Genomic DNA, 22,361 nt, shown 5'->3' on the forward strand with positions numbered 1-22,361 from the left:
CACAGGGTGGGGCAGCGCAACTTATCAAATTAAATCCTCCAACCACTGGTCAGTTCCGCATCATGGCTGTGCTTGGGTCTACTGCCAGCTGCACACAAAGGGACCTGGTCTTTGGTGGTAATCGCACATCCTCTCCAAACCTGGTTTTTACCCATCAAGGCTCAAGAAAAGAATGGTCGAGACTTTTTTTCTTTTTTTAAGGTTTGGGGCTGTACTAGGGATAACAAATGGTCTACCATTTGAACCACACCCCGCCCCCAGACATGCTCGACTTAACCAGCCCAGTCGATCACCAAACAGCAAACATCCACACAATCCCCCAGGCGATTTTTCTTTTTCATCTTTCATAAACCCATCCATCCCATCTCTACTTTGAGTTTTAGGAGGAAAGCAGCCTCGCAGTCCTTTGGCATGCTATCAGAGCACAGTCTCCCCGAGAGTGGGACTGGAGAGGAGGCACATACACACTACCTACCGTAGGGCAACCCTGTGTGTTAGTAACCAAGCCACGTTCTGACTGTGGAAACGGTTCCCGTGGTCTTCATACCACTTGTTCCCCGCCCAGCCTTATTCAGCCCTGTGGGTGCTGAGCACAGTTCTGGAGAAGCTGGGCCCTGTGTGGTACGGGCGAAGGAGGCCACACCCACCTCCCGTTGGCACCCTGAGCCCTTTCTTTGTCCCAGGCTCTGCCCGGTCTACCTTCCCTTGTCCTCTGCAAGAGCAGCTAATGTTTTTGTCACGATAAAGGGATGTTAACTGTTCTAGGACAGTTTACAAAATTAAAAATAAAAGCTGAGAGCAGGTCCGGGGTGACAAGATCTTGCCAGGAAACCTGGGAAGAGGAGTTCAGAGATTAGAAGGGCATGGCTTCATTTGGAAATACTTTTTCTCACTGGATTTCCTCTCTCGGAGCCACTGAGCTTAGTTTGGGGGGAGGGTAGCAGGCATGAAAAGGTGGCTAAGACACAGGCTTTTAAGGTCAGATAGGAAAATAAAAGGTATGGAGCTGGTCTAGTGGTAGAAGCGCATAATCCCAGCAGTCAGGGGGGTGAAGCTGAAGGAGCCTGTGACCAGCCTGGGCTATGTAGATAGACCCTATTTTAATAAAATAAAACAACAAAAAAGCTCAGAAACGATTCTCATTCTAGTGTGTGCCCATAGACAAAGTATTTCATACCTCCTCAAACCTCATTGTCCTCCAAGGCGACAGGGCCCCCCCCGCCTGGGAATGAGACAGTGTGTGCAAAGTGAATCAACACAGGCTGACATCGCCTTCAGGAATCTGTGTTGCCCTGCTTCCAGCAGAGAGATGGCACACTGCCCTTCCCGAGAACCTGGCTCTGATTCCCAGCACCTGCTTCAGGTGGCTCACAATCCCCTGTCCCTCCAGCTTCGAGGAATCTGACACCCTCCGCCCTCCAAGGGGCACCCACAGTCCTACACACATACCCACCAAAACACATAATTTAAAAAAAAAAAAAAAAAGGAACATACCGGCCAGAGCTCTCAACTAGTGGAAACAAACCTTTGGGGTAGGGATGGCCCAGCCAGGTCACTGTGTGGACCTTGAACTGCTGGTGAGATGGTGTGGTGGTGGGGGGATAGACCAAAAGGGCACACCGTGCAATGGCTGATGAAACAGGAAGAGTCTTAGGAGAAGCGGTGGGTCCCTGTCCGCTGTGAGGGGCGTCCACCTCCCACTCTGTGATATTTCAGTTCCAGGAGGACAAACTATGTCTCTGAGCGGTGCCTTCAGGGCTGTGGGCAATGACCCTGGGATCATCACCTGGAGAATTGAGGTGAGTCCCTCCCACCCTGACTGCTGGGATCTGAGCCTGTGGCCACTGAGGGTCAGCAGCAAGGGCTGGTTTTCCCAGTCTTGTGCTCAGTGCAGGTCCCCACACAGAAACCAAGCTTGCCCTTCATCCAGCCCATCTGCTTGGTGAGTCTACACTTCCAGTAAACATCTCGGAAAGACGGGTCCGAGAAACGGAACATAATCATCACATAATCATCGTCAGAACACTGGTCCCTCCCTCCCAGCTCCTGGGGTGGGGGCATGCTGCACAAATGGCCATTGCCCATCCCTTTACCCCGTGGGCTTGGTCTCCTCTGGGTGGCTCTGAGCTCTGGTCTGGGTGCACCTACCAGATATCAGGACACACCCACCTCTACCCAGTCAGTGGCAGCAGCTTGACCACCACAAGTAACACTTCCCTTCGCTCTGCTCAACTCCAGAGTGTGAGTCACCGCTTTCTGGCAAGCCTCTAGAGGCTTGTGGGAAGCCCTGCCTACCTCCAGTGTTTCAGGCTCCCTATTTACTTAAAATGAATAAGGGCTGGCCAGGTGGCTCAGTGGACATAGGTATGTGCAGCCAAGCCTGGACCTGAGTATAAGCCCTGGGACCCACATGGAGAAAGAGAACCGACTCCCTCAGGTTTCTCTGACCCTCACATGTACGTGTGGCTCTTGGAACACCCGATAAATAAATGTGAGGAGAGAGAGAGAGAGAGAGAGAGAGAGAGAGAGAGAGAGAGAGAGAGAGAGAGAGAGGCACTAAACTGGACTCATAAAAAGTTATATATCTAATCTTTTTCATACTTAACGTCCAGATTTTATATGAAGCATACACAAGTATGGCTTGCCTTCCTTGGGAAGAGACAGTGCCATTTTCGTGTGAGGCTGTGCAAGTGGCCCTCGAGGATGAGCAAATCAGGACCCCAACACACAGCCTCAGTGGCCCATGCATGCCCCAGCACTCTGAGCTGTCAGCCTCCCTCCTGCCCAGCTCCCCAGACTCCCCTGGTGGCTCTAAGCGGTCAGTCAGGAGCAGAGGGCTGGACGCCCCTGTCAGGACTGCCCAGAGGAGGACTCTTCCTGGACAGTTGCCCCCAACTCTTTCCCCTTCCATCGGCTCCTGGGGGCTCACGGGTCCTTTCCGGAGGAACTGGGGACAAGACCAAGAGGGATGTGGGAGGACACAGGATGTCACCACAACAGATCCAGACCCAGATTAGGGGAGAGCTCCCAGAGGCAGAGCAGCGGACCTGTGCTGTGCTGGCGACCTACAGAGATGGCTCCTCCTCCACCTGGGCCCTGCCCAGTGTCAGGAGAGGGAGGCTGTGGGGAAGGCAGGAGGCAGTACAGCCGCATACTCTTCTAATCCTTCTAGAAAATGGAGCTGGTGCTGGTGCCTCTGAGTGCTCACGGCAACTTCTATGAGGGGGACTGCTACATCATCCTCTCGGTGAGCAATGTCTTCCTCGTCCACCACTCCTTCCTCAGCAGGCAGTGCCCAGGCTGTTGGAGGCTCTGACCATGAGAGAAGTGGGGTTCCCGGTATCTGTCTAGATTCTTCCTCCTGCCATGCAAAGCCTCAAGCTGACTGAGAATGGCCACCACCAGGCATGGGGTTGTGATTGTGCATCAGAGGGTAGGCATAAGCGCGCGCACACGCACACACACACACACACAGCGACTCCCCTTCCGGGGTCCAAGCAGCACACTACAGTGTTCTGAGGAAGGCTAGATAAATACGCAGTCTGCCTTTGGCCACAAAGTACTCACTGTAAACTAGGTAAGATAGTGTCTATTGCCGGGCGGTGGTGGGGCACGTCTTTAATCCCAGCACTCGGGAGGCAGAGCCAGGCAGATCTCTGTGAGTTTGAGGCCAGCCTGGTCTACAGAGTGAGTCCCAGGACAGCCAGGGCTACACAGAGAAACCCTGTCTGGCGGGGGGGGGGGGGGGGGGGGGGGGGGGGGGGGGAGATAGTGTTTATTGCTGTGATAAATACCCTGACCAAAAACAGCTTGGGAAGGGAAGAGTTTTATTTTATCATACAGCTTGTAGTCCACCACTGAGGGGAGCCAAGGCAGGAGCTCATGGCAGGAACCTAGAGGCAGGAACTGAAGCAGAGACACAGAGGAATGCAACTTACTGGCTTGCTTTCTTGTGCCTTTAACTTTTACATATCCCAGGACCACCTGCCCAGGGTTGGCACCACCCACAATGGGTTGGGCCCTCCCCCATCAATCATCAATCAAGAAAATGCCCTACAGACTGGCCTACAGGCAGTCTGATGGAGGCTTTTTCTCAATCAATGTTCTTCCCAGATAACTCCAGCTTGTGCCAAGTTGTCAAAGAATTAGACAGGATAGATGGTATGTGCCTATAATCATAGCACTTGGGAAGCTAAGGCAAGAGGACCACAATTGCAAGGTCAGCCTGGGCTACAGAGTGAGCTCTTGACTAGTCTGGGCTATGTGCAAACATCTGTCTCCAAAAACCAAAACAGTGGAGCATGATGGCCCAGTCCTATAATCCTAACACCTGGGGGGTGAAACCAGAAGATTGTGAGTTTAGGGCCAGCCTTGGAAAGTTTGGGCTAGCTTGGGCTACACGATAACCTGTTTTGTTTTGTTTTTTAAAATCTTTTTAAAAAGTGCTCATTCTAGTGGAGGAAATACTACCACACATGGACAGTGTGGGCAGCTGTAGTTTGGGTGCAGGGGACCTATAGACAACGGAAAAGAGTCCCCACTTTAGGAACAGGCTGTCGACGTCCCCAAATGTGGGCGAGCAGGCCTGTAAATGGGTGGGGCTGGTTCTAGCACCCGCTTACAGATCGAGAAGGGCTGCTTGTGTGAAGGCAGGCGTGCTGGGGTCTTCCCACACCGGGAAACAGGTGATCGTGGGCCTCCCTCACCTCCCTGGCTACCTCCTTAGACCCGGAAGGTGGGCAGCCTCCTCTCCCAGGACATTCACTTTTGGATCGGGAAGGACTCCTCCCAGGACGAGCAGAGCTGTGCAGCCATCTACACCACGCAGCTGGATGACTACCTGGGAGGCGGCCCCGTGCAGCACCGAGAGGTCCAGTACCACGAGTCCGACACCTTCCGCGGCTACTTCAAGCAGGGCATCATGTGAGTGGCCGCGCATGGGCGGAGCCCGGCACGGCTGTTTCCGAGGGAGGAAGCTCAAGGGTCAGGGGGGCCTTTGAAGAAGTAACCCGAGAGATGCAAAGCAGTCACGTGTGCCCAGCAGAGTCGGGTGGGGCCGAGTGCTGCGTGGACCTCACACCTGCTGCAGGGAGTGAGGAACCGCATGGCAGCGTTCAGGAGCGTAACCTGGGCTGTTGAAATGAACTCCCCGTTTCTCAGAGCTCTAAATCCCTCACACACCCAGGGCCCCGAGAGGGCCCATGATCCAGAGTGTTCCTGACAGTGTGTTAGTGTGTGTGTGTGTGTGTGTGTGTGTGTGTGTGTGTGTGTGTGTGTGTGTGTGTGTGTGTGTAGGCTGTGGTCAGTGCAGGCGTCCACCACGGGGAGAGAATGTGTATGCACATTCGGTGCAGATTGAGTACGCACTGAGCACGCACGAACAAAGACACAGGCTGAGATGGACCACAGAATACCAACTTTTTCTTTGTAAAAATCGCGCACACAGGCAGCGGGACACGTTTTACTAGAATGAAGAAGAGACATTAAACTGCCAGAGCAGGAGTCGCGGCAGGGAGAGGTCCAGGAGGTTTGCACGTGGGTGTGGGCGTGCACAGACTTAACATGAGGGGCGTGGCACACGTCTGTAACCCAAACTTGTGAGGGTTCCTGGCCCGTAGCACTGCTCTTGCGGTTCCTGGGACTCCTCGTTATTAATATCTCAGCGCAAATGTCCCTTCAGAAAAGACAGACCCCTGCGGCAGCAGGGGCATAGCTGCATTGACTTTGAACATGTTATCATAACCCACGTGCGTAGAGACTGACATCTGCATGTTATCACTCTATTTAATTCACAATAGTCTCCCCAACAAGTAACCGGGTTAATATTCCCTCAGTTATAAAAAGGGGGGAGTGGCCTCTGGGATGAAGCATGTGGAGACCAACGCCTATGACGTGAAGCGGCTGCTACACGTAAAGGGGAAAAGAAACATCAGGGCCACTGAGGTGAGTCCCACCCAGTGACTGTCTCGGGTCCGGTGCCCCTGCCCCGGCGCCTAAGACCACCCCTCTAAACGGCGCTGACCTCTCCCGTACAGGTGGAAATGAGCTGGGACAGTTTTAACCGAGGCGACGTCTTCCTGCTGGACCTGGGGCTGGTCATCATCCAGTGGAACGGCCCGGAGAGCAACAGCGGAGAGCGACTCAAGGTCTCGCTCTCTCTCACCGGCTCCGGGCCTTGAGCGGGGCTCTTTGGGCGCCTTCGCCCTCTGCCTCCGAGTGGCAGACCCTGTCTTGCAGACAGGCCAAGGGCGTGCCTCACCCTGGGGCTCCTCAGCAGCGGGGTGGCTTGTCTGCCATCCTGGTGGCTCCCACGGAAGGAAGCCATCTGGAAGGAAAGGGTACCCGGTGAGCTGAGCGCTTCCTTGGGCTTCTTTGGCAGGCTATGCTTCTGGCAAAGGACATTCGGGACAGGGAGCGGGGAGGCCGCGCTGAGATCGGAGTGATTGAGGGAGACAAGGAGGCAGCCAGCCCAGAGCTGATGACAGTCCTTCAGGACGCCCTTGGCCGACGCTCCACCATCAAGCCTGCAGTTCCTGATGAGATCATGGATCAGCAGCAGAAATCAAATATCATGTTGTATCAGTGAGTACTCAAACCTGGCTGTGGGCTGGAGGCTGCGGGTGGGGAGACATCCCCTGGAAGAGGCAGGCTCTCAGCTTGGGTGGAGGCGTCTACCTTTGCTCTTGGGCCATCCTTCTGAAGTGCGTCTCCTACAAGCAGCTCAGAAACGGCCCCTCTCGAGGAGGCCGCTGTCCTCAGTTCTTGTTAGCCTCCTGACCTCTGGGTGAGACTTCCTGTATTGTAGTGCATCCATCTCTAGGGATGTGGATGGGAGAGAGTTTGGGAGAGACTCACAATCACCTCCAGAGAACAAAGTATGTCTTCCTCTCTGTATTCAAGCTGTGTCTGCCTCAAAGAGTCAGACTCTGTGCAGAAATGCCGACTACGGCATTACCTTAGCTGTAGGATGCTCTACAGAGGGAAGGCACAGGCTAACCTCCTTCTTCACCAGGGTCTCGGATGCAGCTGGGCAGCTGGCGATCACAGAGGTGGCCACAAGGCCCCTGGTCCAGGACCTACTGAGCCATGACGTAAGTAGAACTGGAGGGGGCTTTGCTTGAGGAAGCCAGAAGTAACCTCAAAGGCAGACCCTGGGCAAAGCCCTCCCTCTGCCTCTCGGATCAGTAACCATGCTTTTCCCCGGCTGATTCAGGACTGCTACATCCTGGACCAAAGTGGAGCCAAGATCTACGTGTGGAAAGGCAAAGGAGCCACAAAGGTGGAGAAACAGGCAGCCATGTCCAAAGCCCTGGTAGGATCTGTCAACGTGCGATACCATCCAAGTATTCTGCCGGTGTCACCATGGACATGCACCATGGACATGTGCACAGAGCAGGGACACATACGAACTTCCAAGTACACAGACCAACTGGGGTACAAATGCAGGATTTACCTTTTCCAGTCGAGTGTTCTGGGCTTCAGTTCCCCATATCTAAAGGGGTAATCCCTGTCTCCCAGAACCACTGGAAGATAAAACCCATTCGTGCCAGGCAGTGGTGGCACATGCCTTTAATCCCAGCAGAGGCAGAGGCAGGTGGATCTCTGTGAGTTCGAGGCCAGCCTGGTCTACAGAGTGAGTTCCAGGACAGGCACCAAAACTACACAGAGAAACCCTGTCTCGAAAAACAAAACAAAATAAAAAATTGTAAATTACTCAGAACCTTACTTGGAACACAGAATCTACTTTTGGAAGGTGCTGTTCTCATTGAAAGGGATGTCACATGTTCAGATTAGGGGACCAGTCTTCAAGGGGCATTTACTAAATTCTGCAGACGTACCACATGACCCAGGTGCAATAAATGAACCAATAACTATGATACAAAATCAGGAGACTTGCCGGGCGGTGGTGGCGCACGCCTTTAATCCCAGCACTCGGGAGGCAGAGCCAGGCGGATCTCTGTGAGTTCGAGGCCAGCCTGGGCTACCAAGTGAGTTCCAGGAAAGGCGCAAAGCTACACAGAGAAACCCTGTCTTGAAAAACCAAAAAAAAAAAAAAAAAAAAATCAGGAGACTTACATGGTAGGTCTGCAAAGTCAATCCATAATGCTCAGAATCGTGGTAGTCTAAAGAAGAGACACCGACGTGTTCCCAGCTTTTGGCGGCAGGTTACTCGGAACCTTAGACAGAAGTGAGGTAGACACTGGCTATGATTCCCAGGGGCAGGGAGGAAGGAATTACGAGATGAGCAAAACACCCAGTATATGCCCTGGCTGACGGTCTTTTATCTGGGGGTGGGGTCATAGGACTTCATCAAGATGAAGGGTTACCCCAGCAGCACCAACGTGGAGACCGTCAACGATGGTGCCGAGTCAGCCATGTTCAAACAGCTGTTCCAGAAATGGTCAGTGAAGGACCAGACCACAGGCCTGGGGAAAATATTCAACATTGGTAAAATTGGTGAGATCTCCCTCGTGTGTGTTCTTCCACCCGGGACCCTAGACCGAGGCACGCGTGTGTCGTGCTCACTCGGCTTTTCCCACTCCTTTCTCTGCAGCTAAAGTTTTCCAGGACAAGTTTGATGTGACTCTCCTACACACCAAGCCCGAAGTGGCTGCCCAGGAGAGGATGGTGGATGATGGCAGTGGGAAAGTGGAGGTGAGTCTGGTGAGGGCAGCACCAGCCCCTGGGGTGTTCCTGCTGCAGGAGGGCAGCCTGTTCTGCGTGCTTCTCTCTCCCCACTCCACATTTCCGTGTTCTCTAAGAGGCGTGGAGGTGGCTGTTTCCCCATAACGCTTCAGGAAAGTGAGAGACACATTCCCCCAATGGGCTATCACCTGGAAGATATATTTAAGCCATCACTTAAGTCTACAAAGACCTAGGTTGTATGAAGGGAGGTACTGAATCAGTGTGACCTGTGACCCCATTCTAGGATTCAAATCATGTGATACGATGAGCCTTCAAGGCAGAGAGGACCCAGAGAGGGAGGGGGTATTTGGGATGGCTGTTAGCACTTCATCCCAACTTGGGTTCTGTCAAACACTGCCCAGTTGCGTTGAGGTGGAATTCTCTGAACAGGATGCCCCCTCTCTGGGTGACTTGTCTCCTCTTGTGCCCAGGTCTGGAGAATTGAGAACCTGGAGCTGGTTCCCGTGGAACAGGAGTGGTATGGCTTCTTCTACGGGGGAGACTGCTATCTGGTTTTCTACACGTATGAGGTGAACGGGAAGCCCCATTACATCCTGTACATCTGGCAGGTAGGCCGGGCAGCTCTCGGTGTTGGATCCAGATGCCCCCTGGGCACTGGGCCCAGGTCCACCACTCCCCTCTCACCACTGCAGGGCCGCCATGCCTCCCAGGATGAGCTGGCAGCCTCGGCTTACCAGGCGGTGGAGGTGGACCGGCAGTTTGACGGGGCCCCAGTGCAGGTTCGGGTGAGCATGGGGAAGGAGCCACGCCACTTCATGGCCATCTTCAGAGGAAAGCTGGTTATCTATGAGGTGAGGGCCTATGGACAAAACCATGCCTGTTCAGGGATGCTCAGGGCTGATGGGCCAGTGAAGAGCTACCCGACAGGCCAGGGCTGGTGTGTGTGTGTGTGTGTGTGTGTGTGTGTGGCGGGCGGGGATGAGATGGGGGCAGGGGACAACACAGGCTTAGCTTAGGCATTAGGACAAAAGAGGAGTTTAGCACGAGACATCCAGGGGACTCTCAAATGCCTACGGTTCTGAGCCCCGGCCCGTCTAGCCGGTGCTCCCGTCTTTCACAGTCCGAGCCACGCCGCCTGTACAGGTGTCCTAGCCTCAGTTACCCACCCTGCACCCTCCCAACACCACGCTGCCCCTCCTTACCCCCGGACGTGCCCCTCTTCAAGTCCAAGGCCCACTTTTTCCGTGGAGCCCGGGCGGAAGCATGGGCCGGCAACGCAGTCACCTGTTGGGTTCCACACGAGCCTGGCATCGGGTCCTTCCCTTGCCATGGATAAGTCAAGTTTCCCCAATCTCAGCGAACACGATGGAGAAGCATCTGCTTCACAGAGTTATTCTGAGATCAGCGAGTGGCGTAGGGTGACATTCTCACTTAGATCCTTTCCTGTCAGCCCAGGAGACCCTGAGGGGTAAAGATGGTATCCAGAACGTCTCCGTCCACAACAGCCAGTTCATGTGGTGCTCTGCAGATCTGGCCTCCACTTTTCTCTCCCTAGGGCGGGACTTCCAGGAAGGGAAATGCAGAGCCTGACCCTCCAGTAAGACTCTTCCAGATCCAAGGAAACGACAAATCCAATACCAAAGCAGTGGAAGTCTCGGCCTTCACCTCCTCGCTCAACTCCAACGACGTCTTTCTGCTGCGAACTCAGACAGAACACTACCTGTGGTATGGCAAGGTAACATGGCTGGTGGGTCCTGGCCCCCTGGAGCTTGCTCGTGCTTGCCCTGGCTCCACCCTGGGCCTGTCAGCGAGGTGAAAGGTACTAAAGAGTGGGCTGGTGCGGTCCTCAAGCGGTGGACCCTGTCCCGGGTCTTCAGAGGAAGCATCTACGTTCCCCATTAGTCAGACCTCCATTAGAACTCGGTGCCACCAGCCCCCCGAGACATGGCACGCACTCACGTGCACAGACGCTGGGTCAGTGTCCCCTGTGGTAGGTCAGGTGCCGACAAGGACAAAGCACATGGGATGTCATCGCTCCAAGTGCTTTAAAAGAGAATTCAAGGTCAAGTGTGGTGACGTGTGGCTGTGATCCCAGCCCTTGGGAGGCTGAGGCAGGAGGATCATGAGTCTGAAGCCAGACTGCCTGGGCCTAGTCAGACCCTATCTCAAAACACCAAAAGGCGGGGTGAGGGAAGTACCAGCGAGGTGGCTCCAGGGGTAGAGACACTTGTCAACAACGTGAGTTTGATCCCTGCGTCCCACGGTGGGAGGAGGGATCTAACTCCCAAGAGAGCCTCTCCGATGCCTCCATCCTAACAACACATCCCACAAGGAATTAGTCAATTAGTTAAATTTTAAAATCGGAGGGAATGACTGTGGTGACACAAACCTGCAATTCCAGCTACTTGGGAGGGTGATGTGGGAACATCTCAAGTTCAAGGACAGCCTGGCACAGTAAGACCTACGTCACCAAAAAACAAAACAAACCAAAAACAAAACCAATGGGTGGGGGAGGTGACTAAGAAAAGCGCCTGCTATCATTATTAGGACATCATCAGCGGACGCCACAGTGAGGCGTACACGCGTGCACTGGCTGACCACACACACACACACACACACACGCACACGCACCATATAAAAATGAGACGCAGGAACTTCCTCCACCGTTTGGAGGGCTGCAAAATGGGACGCATTTTAGAAAGCAGTTTGACAGTCTCCATAAAATGACACCCACCTTTACCACACGACCCAGCAACGCTCCTCCTGCGTATTTATTTATAGTAGGATAAACGCCATCTTTAGCGGCCGGGGAGATGGCGCCCTCAGTAAAGGGCTTCGCTCTACCAGCACAAGCATCCAGGTCCCGGCCCCAGCACCGTGAAAGGCTGAGATCTTATCCACAACCCGGCACTGGTGTGAGTGTGAAAACACATGTGTACACACACACACACAAAGAGGCATGCACACACATACATACACACACCCCAGCACCGTGAAAGGCTGAGAGCGGGAGTACTTATCCATAACCTGGCACTGGTACGAGTGTGAAAACACGTGTACACACACACACAGGCATGCACACACATACACGCACACGCACATACTAACACAAACATATACACGCATAAACACATACACACACACACACACACACACACACACACACGCAAACAAAAGATTCCACCTCTTTAGGGGCTGGAGAGATGGCTCAGCAGAGATGCCTCTTGCACAGGACCTGGGTTTAGTTCCCACATGTGGCTCACAACCACCTGTAACCCTTGTTCCTGGGGATCTAATGCCCTCTCTGACCTCCACAGGCACTGCGCACATTTGGTGCGCACACGCGCGCGCGCGCGCGCGCACGCACACACACACACACACATACACACACACAGACAAAACACTCATACACATAAAGTAAATCTTAAAATAAAAACCTCTGTACACAAAGAGTTGTACACACATGTGTACAGCACATTTATTCGCAGTCCTCTCAAATTAGAAGTAATCTGGAAAATGGGTAAACATAGGTATGTTCATACAATGGAATATTACTCAGCGGTAAAAACGAAGAACCACTCATGCACTCAGCGTGGAAGAGTCTCCAATTCATGCTAAGGGAAAGTGTGCAAACGCTGAGGTTGAATGTTGCCTGCTTCCACTTGAGACAGCCCAGAGACGGCAGAGTATTCCAATGGAGAACAGCTTGATGTAGCAGTAGTCAGGAGCACAGGACTCACTCCAGAGGGGCAGGAAATGGGAGACTAAGGAGATGTCACTGTAACTGCACTGTGGCAACAAGGTTCTGTTTTTAAGCCTTGTGGAGCCCAACACAGTCAATTTTACTGTAATTTTAAAAGGTATGAGGCCAGGTGGTGGTGGTGGCGGCGGCGGCGGCGCACGCCTTTAATTCCAGTACTTGGGAGGCAGAGGCAAGTGGATCTCTTTGAGTTTGAGGCCAGCCTGGTCTACAGAGTGAGTTCTAGGACGGCCAGGGCTACACAGAGAAACCCTATCTTGAAAATCCTCCCCTCCCCCGGAAAAGAAGAATGAAAATTACATGCTTGGCCTGGGGGACATAGTGTTTGCTCTAGAGGCAGAGCGTTTGCTACGACACATGTGCAAGACCCCAGTATTTACGAGGGAGAACTCGTGTGCTGAAATTCCAGGTGAAGGGGAACAGAGGTGACTTCTGTCTGGGACCACTGTGGGTTTCAGAGCAGGCCTACCCTTTGCCTGCAAGTCCTGTTTCCTCCCTCTCCCCCGTCCTGGGGCGCTGCAGCTCAGGGCTGACCCCGTTCAGTTTCAGAAGCCTGGTGCCCCCTCTCAAAGCGCCCCGGGTTTCTGACACCCATGCTCTCCTCACCCACTCAGGGGTCTAGTGGGGACGAGCGGGCAATGGCTAAGGAGCTAGTCGAGCTTCTCTGCGACGGCAACGCAGACGCTGTGGCTGAGGGCCAGGAGCCACCCGAGTTCTGGGACCTTCTGGGAGGAAAAACACCCTATGCTAATGACAAGAGGTACGTGAACACATCAGCCCTGTATCCGGGGCTCCTCTAGCCTCTAGGCTCATGGCCTGTACAAATCCTAAGATCCTTCACAGTTTTAAACATGGCTTCTGGGCTGGGGACACAGCAAAGTCCTTGGGGTGCAGCATGCGGACCTGAGCTCCATCCCTCGGAATGTACAAAACAGACCGGCAACACAGGCCTGCGACCTGCTGCTGGGAAGGCGGAGACAAGAGAACCCCTCAGACTTGATGGCCAGCTAGTCTAGCCGAATTGACACACTCCAGGCTCTGTGGAAGCTATGGAGGAAAACACCCAAAGTCCTCTGTGCTCATATGTACATATGCACACACGTACATGGGCACCCACACAACGTGATTCCCATGCCCTCTGTCCTCATATGTGCATACACGCGCATGCACACGGGCACCCACACATCATGATTCCTGTGCCCTCTGTGCTCATATGTCCATATACACACACGCACATGGGCACCCTCACAACGTGATTCCTACGCCCTCTGTGCTCATATGTACATACACGCGCACACACACGGGCACCCTCACGTGATTCCCACGCCCTCTGTGCTCATATGTGCATACACACGCACGCACACACGGGCACCCTCACAACGTGATTCCTACGCCCTCTGTCCTTTCGTATGACTACTGCAGGCTGCAGCAAGAAATTCTGGACGTCCAGGTCCGGCTCTTTGAATGTTCCAATAAGACTGGCCGGTTCCTTGTTACTGAGGTCACAGACTTCACCCAGGATGACCTGAACCCAGGTGACGTGATGCTCCTGGACACCTGGGACCAGGTAAGACACAGCTGCAAAGTTCAGGACGGCTGCAAAGGTCACCGTTTGGCCTGGTTTCCATGTGGCATCCCCACCCAGGGTGAGAGCTGGTGCTGGACCAACTCTCTAAGTGAAACATCTTCAGTAGTTACCAGAGAGACTGCTGTATGCCACAGAATAGAATGATGTTTAAAACTCACCAGGTAAGGCCAGGCGTGGTGGAACATGCCTTTAATCCCAGCACTCAGGAGGCAGGGGCAGCCTGATCTCTGAGATTGAGGCCAGCCTGGTCTACAGAGTGAGTTCCAGGATAGCCAGGGCTACACAGAGAAACCCTGCCTCAAAACAACAAAACTCACCAGCTGTATTAGTTAGGATTTCTATTGCTGTGAAGAGACACCATGACCACGGCAACTCTTACAAAAGAAAACATTTAACTGGGGTGGCTTACAGTTCAGAGGTTTAGCTTATTATCATCATGGCAAGAAGCAAGACAGCATGCAGGCGGACGTGTTAAGACAGAGCTAAGATACAGCCTAGGGATGACAGCTGAGAAGCAGCTGTGGACTATGGACCTGACCTGTCACATTGGAGAGCAGGATGGGGGCCAAGAAGGAGCTGCTGTTGGCTGCGTGAAGACAGTGAATAGGAAGAGAGGGGTTGTGACAGGCAGGACGGCTGCTCTGGTCAAGCTGGCGAGTCCGCTGACTCGCTGCAGATGGACTATAGACCTGACTGTCACGACGCTCTGGCCTAGGTGACTGTCTGGAAGGCTCAGGTGTACCAAGAATGGACATCCCGACAGGCCCTTAAATAAGAAGGGCTACGTTTGGCCATGCTGAGGTTTGAGGTACACGGAGACAGCAGGAGTGTTTTGTAGGCGGTTAACTCAGGAAGCGTAGGTCAGGGGGCGAAGACTTAGAAGATACACACAGCAATTAAAATCACAAAGTCAAGCTGCTTCTAGAACCTTCCTCTTCGGAGCACAAATGAGGCTGAGAGCATTTTCTGTGGCTCTCACTGGCTGAGGGGATGAGCAGCGGGCACAGCAGCCCTTAGTCCTTGGTGTGAACACACTGACAATATAAAACCGGCACCCCAGGTGTTCCTGTGGATCGGAGCCGAGGCCAACGCCACGGAGAAGGAGGGGGCCCTCTCAACTGCCCAGGAGTACCTGGTAACTCACCCCAGTGGTCGAGACCCTGACACACCGATCCTGATCATCAAGCAGGGATTTGAGCCTCCTACCTTCACAGGCTGGTTCCTGGCATGGGACCCTCACATTTGGAGCGTAAGAAATTGGGGATGCCGCTCTGACTGCCAAGGGGCTCGGAACCCAGATGGGGGAGGTGGGGTACTGACTCAAGAGCCAAGTAAAACCAGGCCTCACTCTCCCTCCCACTGAATCCCTTGCCTTGAGTCCTCCTCTTCGGCTTCACCCGCACGGCAGGGAGTCTAGTCAGATAGTTCCAAGTTGGTGGGCAGGAGGCCGTGAGGAACCGTGAGAGTACCTGTCTACACCGTATTCACATCCCCGACGGCCAGTGCAGTCACAGTGGGCTCGCAGGAAGAAGTTGGGCTCCTGACAGACAGACAGACAGACGCCTGCTGCTTCTTGCCACCAGAGATTGTTGATCATGTGTAAAAGACCTTTGGACCCTACGTGGACCTCGAGTACACCGAAATGCTTTATGATTCTACCACGTTTTGCTTTTCCTGAAAGTATACACCAGGCCTGCGATGCCTCTCCCCTGTTACCGGTGAATACCTCACCCTGTTGTTTCTCTCTTCACAGGCAGGAAAATCATATGAGCAGCTAAAGGAGGAGCTGGGAGACGCTGCTGCGATCGTGCGAATCACCGCCGTGAGTGGGGTGGACCCTTTGACAAGGCTCCCCAGGACCTTGTCTGAGACAGCAGGGGCTGCAGATGCCACAGGGCAAACCCTCCCAAGTCTTTAAGTACCCCACCCTCCCCACAGCTGTCTCCTTGGATGCAAAGGGGTTGTTTTGTTTTCTTTGAAGTGCAAGCTAATGAGGCGCTCTACCGCTGAATCACACCCATCCTTGGAGGTATTTTAAATCATTAGAAAAGCAGGGCTCAAGCACTTGAGAGGGAGAATCCTGAGTTCCAGGCCAACCTAGTCTACACGGCAAGACCTCCATCTCAAAAAAGTGGGGAGGAGTGAAGGGGGGAAGGAAAAAGCAGGTCTCGGAGCCAAGCTCATTTACTGCCTTCCAGAATATGGAGAGGGCATGGAGAGCCCAGCTCAGCGGTTAGAACACGTGCTGCTCGTCCAGATCCCCAGCACCTGTGTTGGGTGGCTCACAAGAGATTGTAGCTACATCTCCAGAAGTACATATTCCTCTGGACTCCAAGAGCATCTGAACTCGTGTGAACACATACCACCACCCCCCATATACATAATCTACAGAATAAATGAAAGAGTTTAAGGTCATCCTTGGCTACATACTGAGTGGAGGGCCAACCTAGGATACACAATACTCTGCCTCATAAACCAAACCGAAAGAGAGAGAGAGAGAGAGAGAGAGAGAGAGAAATCTAACTTTATTATTCAGCTTTTTCTGCCTCTCAGGAGAGATTAAGATTATTGTCAGTATTTCTCAGAGACAAACCTCTAATCCAAATGATATCTGAATAGTTTCCAACAATGTGTCCACAGCAGCTCAGGCCACTGACCCCTATTTTAACAGCTAAAAGAGGTGGACCTTGCAGCCAGCAGCCTGTCCTGTGTGCCACAGGATGCGTGGCACAGGGCGTTCCGACATTTCATGCTGTCCTTTGTGCTCTGCAAAGTCAGATCCCAGAGCTAACGGGCTGCAGTGAGTGTCTTTAAACCGTACTTAAGTGTGGCTTCAGTCTCAAGGCGTTTAGCAACTGGAAACATAGGACCTAAATAAAAATGCCAAGAAAAGGGATGGAGTCAGAATGTTCAGAAGACTTGCAGCTGGAGGTACAGCTCAGTGGCAGAGCCCCTGCCAAGCACACACGAGACTGGGTTCATATCCCAGCGCTACATAAAGACCTAAGTGCAGTGTGTACGCCCACCTGGCTCTAAACACTCACAGGAGGCCTGCTGAATCAGCTTTCCGAGGCCGTTCTGACATGCATCCAGGTTTGGGGACCACCGTCTGAAAGACGATTTACAAAGGGTGAAGCGGCGTAAGCCAAAATGTAAACCTTATACACACAGAGAACTGATATGCAAGACGTCAATCTTTGCCCATTCTTCTTACTTAGGACATGAAGAATGCAACCCTCTCCCTGAACTCTAATGAAAGTGGGCCAAAGTATTACCCTATAGAAGTTCTACTGAAAAGTCAGAACCAGGAGCTGCCTGAGGATGTGAACCCTGCCAAAAAGGAGGTACGCGACTGTGGAACTGCGTGTGTGTGGGGGGGGGGGGGGCTGTCCACATAGATTAAAGCGCCACGCTCAAGAAAGGGCTTAGGACAGTCTGGGCACACTGCAGGCACTCTGGGGGCATCTTCGCTACTGCGTCAACTGAAGCCTCCTCCGTGAATGTCTTCCTCTCTGTGGCCTTCACCTCTCTGCTGCTAGTCCAGGCCAGCCACCGTGCACTACTGTGAACTAATCTGTTTCCCCACTATTCCCCAAAGCATAATCCTCATTAACAGCCAGGGGTCGCTCAAAAGCAGACGATACCGCTCTATTTAAGACACCTCATGGGCTGGCGAGACCACTCAGAGGGTAAAGGCGTTTGCCATCAAACTTAACGACCCAGGCTCGGCACCCAGGACCCACACAGTGCGAGGAGATAACTGAGTCCCACAAGTTGTCCTCTATCTCTAAATGCATGCCCCTCACATACACACACTAAATAAATAAATGTAATAGAAAACTTTAAAACAAACACCTCCCACTGTACTTAGAGAAGACCCCAAAGGCCTCCACGGTCTGGCCCTGCCCCTTGGGGGGGGGGGTCTCACATACCCTCTTTACTCACCACCCTTCAGCCAGTGCCTGCTTTTCTAACCCTTGAACATGCTCACCCGGCCATGGGGTCTTTATGCTTACTGGTGTTCCTGTGAGAGTTCACTGCTCCTAAAACACCTCAGAGCCGGCCCCTTGCCATTCAGGGTTCAGCTCTGGTTGGCCTTCCTTGACGGCCAGTTTCCTGACGACCTTCCCCTGACCACTCCCTCCCTGTGGCACACACTCCCCTTGGACTCACTGTCCTGTCTTAGGTGTTAGTTAAATGAAGCAATACATTGAATGGACAGATGAATGAATGGGTTTTCCCCTTGAAAGAGCTGGTTAAAGGACTCAGGGTATTCTGTAACGTCTTGAGATGTTGAGATCAAGTCTTCAGCATCTAGACTCCAATGTTCTTAGAAGCAGAGGCCACAGGTCAGTTGGGCTTAGGGGCTCATGACTGTAATCCCAGCACTAGGGGGCCTGAGGCTGGGGAGTCACCATAGGTTCCAGGTCAGCATGGCCTATATAGTGAGTTCTAGGACAGCCTGGGCTATGGTGAGAGGTTGTTTCAGAAAATAATCTCCACATGATCGCCGAGCTGGGATGATCTATTCAACCTTGCACTTTAAGACTTCTTGGGGTTTAGGGATACAGGGCAGTGGTGGAACACATTCCCAGATTCCCCAGAGTTCCCCTGGGTTCACTCCCTCGCACCAAAAGTATTCAATAAGAATGGTAGTTAAGAGCATGAAGCAAAGAACACTCCATTCAATTCTCCATCCTTCCAAAATCAGATGTTTATAATTCATCCATAACATAAAAATCCATTCACTGCCTATGGGGCAAGGAACCAGGACTGAGTGGTAAGCTCGGCCAGCTTCTCCCACTGGCCCGGATGGGACTCCATAGCCAATGAACAACTTAGGTCTGTTACAGTCTTCCTGAACATCCAGGGCCTGCCTAAGCCACGTGTTTACTGTTTGTGGCTCTAGGGCTCAAAGCCAGGCAGGACCCTTTACGTGTAAGCAAGCCCAGAGCTACGTAGCTCCTCCACCAGCCCCAGGGCAGGTCCTCCACCAGCCCCAGGGCAGGTCCTCCACTGGCCCCAGGGCAGCTCCTCCACGGGCCCCAGGGCAGCTCCTCCACCGGCCCCAGGGCTCACTCCTGCCCACTCGCTTCCCCTATTGGCACTCATGAAATGCCCTGCCTGCCTTCTCACTAAAAGTTGTGTTTTCTCTTAGAATTACCTCTCGGAACAAGACTTTGTGTCCGTATTTGGCATCACAAGAGGGCAGTTTACTGCTCTGCCTGGCTGGAAACAGCTCCAGCTGAAGAAAGAAAGGGGGCTTTTCTAAAGCAAGGCATGTCTGTTGTCCGACCACAGGAGAGAGCAAGCTCATGGTGCCAACATCAGCAGAGGTGTCACACACCCACTGAGCCTGACATCCGGCAGCTTTAGCTACCACCCATCTGAAATCCCAGCACGCCCTTTTCCTCCTCATCAGCCTTGCATTCATTCCTTGGTCGTTCTACACGAAAATGTTGACTACTCACTTTTCGGCTTTCGTGGCCCAGAAAGCATGAACATAGACAAGTTGAGAGAGAGAACCAGAAGCTGAGCTTAAACTGTGTAATGCGTCAGGACCCACATTTGCTTTTAAACTACACCCTGTTACCCTCAGATCACTGGAATTACTTGCACACTCACTCAAAGGCCATACTCCAAATACCCAGGTCTATCACATGCCAGAGCATGTTCAACTTTTCAAATAAAGAGGCCACGTGAGCACATCGGCGTCCTTTCTAGTCTTCTGGGTTCCTTCTTATGGTGACTTCAGTTACTGTGGGAATGGCATTTCAGTGCTGAGAAAGTGCAGAGGCAATGCTGAAGCTGGGCCTGGTTCACAAACCTGTAATCGCAGCTACCAGCTCAGCCGGGACAGGCACATAGTGACGTCATGGCCTGCCTGGGCTACAGGGTGAATTCCAGGCCAAGCTGAGCAACTTACAAAGACTCGGTCTCAGAATTTTTTTAAAGTGCACAGTGTAGGGCAGGAAAGATGGCTCAGGAGTTGAGAGCACTTACTGCTCCTGCAGAGGACCCAGGTCCAGCTCCCAGCCCCCACATGGTGGTTCATAAACATCTATAACTCCAGTTCCAGGGGATCCAATCAGTGTCTTCTTCTGACCTCAAGCAGGCACCAGGCATGTACATGGTACATATGAATACATGCAGGCAAAACATTCATACACATAAAATAAAAATAGATCTTTAAAAAACGAAAAGTACACAGCAGTAAAATGCTCACCTCAGCAGCACGCCTGAGGTCCTAGAAAATTCCCAGCATCCAAAGCAAATCAATAAACGTCAACGTTGAGAGCCGTGTAGTTAACTGAACCACTGTCGTTCCTGTCCTGACACAAGAATGTCAAAACCTGCCTCACAGCTACGCAGGAATCCCCCAGCCCCAGCAGCCACACCCATTTCAGGGGCACACGCTAGTGTACGGACCACTTCAGAGGGCCTGCTGTAGGCATCAGGCAGTGAACCCACATCTTCCGGACAACTCCAGCGCACAGCAACGTATGAAGTCCTGATCTCAGGAGTAACAGTGCAGGACATGTTCCAGGAAGATGTCCAAGGTATCACAGCATGAAAGCAGAGTCACGGGAACAAGACAGAGCGTGTGAGAAACTTAGGGACCACGTAACAGGTTGACGATGGGGACTGAGGAGACGGCCTACTGGGTCAAAGTGCTTACGACACAAGCCTGGCGTGTGCGCACTCACACATTCACACAGTTTTTTAAAATTTCAAAAGTAGTTAAATCCAGTATTGTTTAAACGAGAAACTTCTACTTTATTACACCACTACTTAACAACTTCACCTGCGAGTCTATAATTTCATTATAAACTAAAAAGAAAAAAACAAATTCGAGGGTTGAAGAGGTTTTAGAAAATAACTTTTTATAAGGAAACCCAGATGTAAAAATAAATACTCCACCCAGGCCAAAAACCTATTCGGCCTCCGCTGCCTCTTCGGCTTCCCCACACTCAAAGCGAACGAAATCCACTACAGATATGCCCTGGGGCTGCACGTACTGTCCCAGTGTGATGGAAGGGTCCAGCAGGTACGGCTGGGACAGCATTCTGGTCTCAGTCTCTCCTCCAGGCTCATCATCCAGGGAGCCGACGGAGAGCGGGGCCATGCCCACCACATGCTGCCCCAAGCGGCGACCCACGTCCTGCAGGTTTTTGTTCTGCTCACAGGTCTCGCAGACGACCAGGGCCCCGTACTTCCCCAGCACCAGGTTGTGGAGCGAGGGACTCTGCAGTGCTCCGTGCACGTAGGAGCCAACATAGAACCCAGACGGCACCTTCACCCAGGCAGCTCGCTTAAGAATCATGTTCTCTCCCAGTTTCCCTATAAAAGAGCAAAGGACAAGAAACAACGACCACTGGGTTGCGATGGCCGCTGCGGCAGAAATGGGGCCCCGGCGTGCACGGCGACCTTTCTGTACGTGCAGTAGATCTGCAATGAGACACAGACCCCAGCCTCAGCCCGTATTTAAGGAGGAAGGGGAGGAGGGAGAAGAGCAGAGCACTCCAGTTAAGGCGAGGCTGGCTGCCACGGACTCACCTCCCGGTTCTGCCTCTTCCCGGCTCTGTGACCTGGGGCATTTATCATCTATACAATGGAAATGACACTACCTACCTGTCAGGGTTACTGCGAGAAATAAAGAAGGTGACATATACAAGAAGCATGTCTTGTGGTTCTCATGTATGGCGGGCACTCAGAACCTGGCTGTTCTCATCAGACTAAACTCAGACTGAGAACTCAAGTGATTCACCCACCTACCTATATGTGGCAGAGTTGGAATTACAACTCAAAGCGGACCCCAAAGTAATTAATGAATTTTCTCCCCACCAAGTCACTCTCTCGACACACAACCACAACAGACAGACACAACTCCCATCACCAACAGTATCTGGAAAGGTCTCTAACGAAAGCCCCAGGAGAGCCAAACCCCAGTCACCTGACAGTTTCAACTTCCGCTCACTCATCAAAAGTACAACGACAACATTCCCAAAACCTCACGAGAACCAAAAGCAGATCTCTTTTTCTCCTTCTCCCCCAGGATCCCCTCCCAAGAGAAGCCGAAATAAAGAACAGAAGGGACGGAGGCTGAACAGCGGGGTCTGAGAAGACGCAGGGTTAGCCACACTTACAGCCAGAGGTCATGAAGAGGAAGATCAAGAAATCGAGTAAATATGAAAACAGCACAGAGCTCTACCCAACAGTTAATTACCAGAAGCTGACAAGGCCAAAACTCCCATTTCTTCCAGGATTTCTTAACACAGCTGTTGGCCTGGCTGCTCACCCATGACTCACTAGATAGAACTATGCCTTCACTAGACACTGCAGAAGACTATTTGCTTCCCTCCCTCC

General features: G+C 52.6%; 2 protein-coding genes across 4 annotated transcripts in view; one reads left to right on the forward strand and one right to left on the reverse strand.

Moving 5' to 3' along the window:
• Positions 1–22,361, reverse strand: part of Tsfm (Ts translation elongation factor, mitochondrial) — a 38,784-nt gene that overhangs the window by 10,103 nt on the left and 6,320 nt on the right. The window contains exon 6 of one of the 3 annotated variants that reach the window (XM_052753523.1): positions 6,492–6,816. The exons of 1 other annotated variant lie outside the window; for it this stretch is intronic. In XM_052753523.1, coding sequence (XP_052609483.1) covers positions 6,722–6,816 — 95 coding nt within the window. In that variant the 3' untranslated portion in view covers positions 6,492–6,721. Of the gene's footprint in view, positions 1–6,491; positions 6,817–20,745; positions 21,336–22,361 lie in introns of those variants that run through there. One more of the 3 variants, XM_052753522.1, reaches the window with a different exon arrangement.
• On the forward strand, positions 1,502–20,623 carry Avil (advillin). Its single transcript, XM_052753529.1, has 19 exons — positions 1,502–1,799; positions 3,173–3,247; positions 4,727–4,923; positions 5,835–5,943; positions 6,036–6,146; positions 6,380–6,582; positions 7,013–7,091; positions 7,214–7,312; positions 8,304–8,457; positions 8,555–8,655; positions 9,117–9,254; positions 9,339–9,497; positions 10,202–10,381; positions 13,021–13,166; positions 13,829–13,973; positions 15,055–15,243; positions 15,748–15,816; positions 17,213–17,338; positions 19,153–20,623. Exons 1-19 carry the CDS (start codon positions 1,734–1,736, stop codon positions 19,264–19,266), a joined length of 2,460 nt encoding a protein of 819 aa, XP_052609489.1. The 5' UTR covers positions 1,502–1,733; the 3' UTR covers positions 19,267–20,623.

This window comes from Peromyscus californicus, unplaced genomic scaffold (genome assembly GCF_007827085.1).
Source record: "Peromyscus californicus insignis strain IS unplaced genomic scaffold, ASM782708v3 Scaffold_24__1_contigs__length_46423439, whole genome shotgun sequence".
Classification (NCBI taxonomy): domain Eukaryota; kingdom Metazoa; phylum Chordata; class Mammalia; order Rodentia; family Cricetidae; genus Peromyscus; species Peromyscus californicus.

What these genes read in the sequence shown, in the direction of transcription:
- Avil (XM_052753529.1), top strand. Translation starts at nt 1,734, where the DNA reads ATGTCTCTGAGCGGTGCCTTCAGGGCTGTGGGCAATGACCCTGGGATC. An exon ending in TCATCACCTGGAGAATTGAG is followed by an intron (nt 1,800 to 3,172) that starts GTGAGTCCCTCC and finishes TAATCCTTCTAG; the next exon opens with AAAATGGAGCTGGTGCTGGT. An exon ending in ATTCAACATTGGTAAAATTG is followed by an intron (nt 8,458 to 8,554) that starts GTGAGATCTCCC and finishes CTTTCTCTGCAG; the next exon opens with CTAAAGTTTTCCAGGACAAG.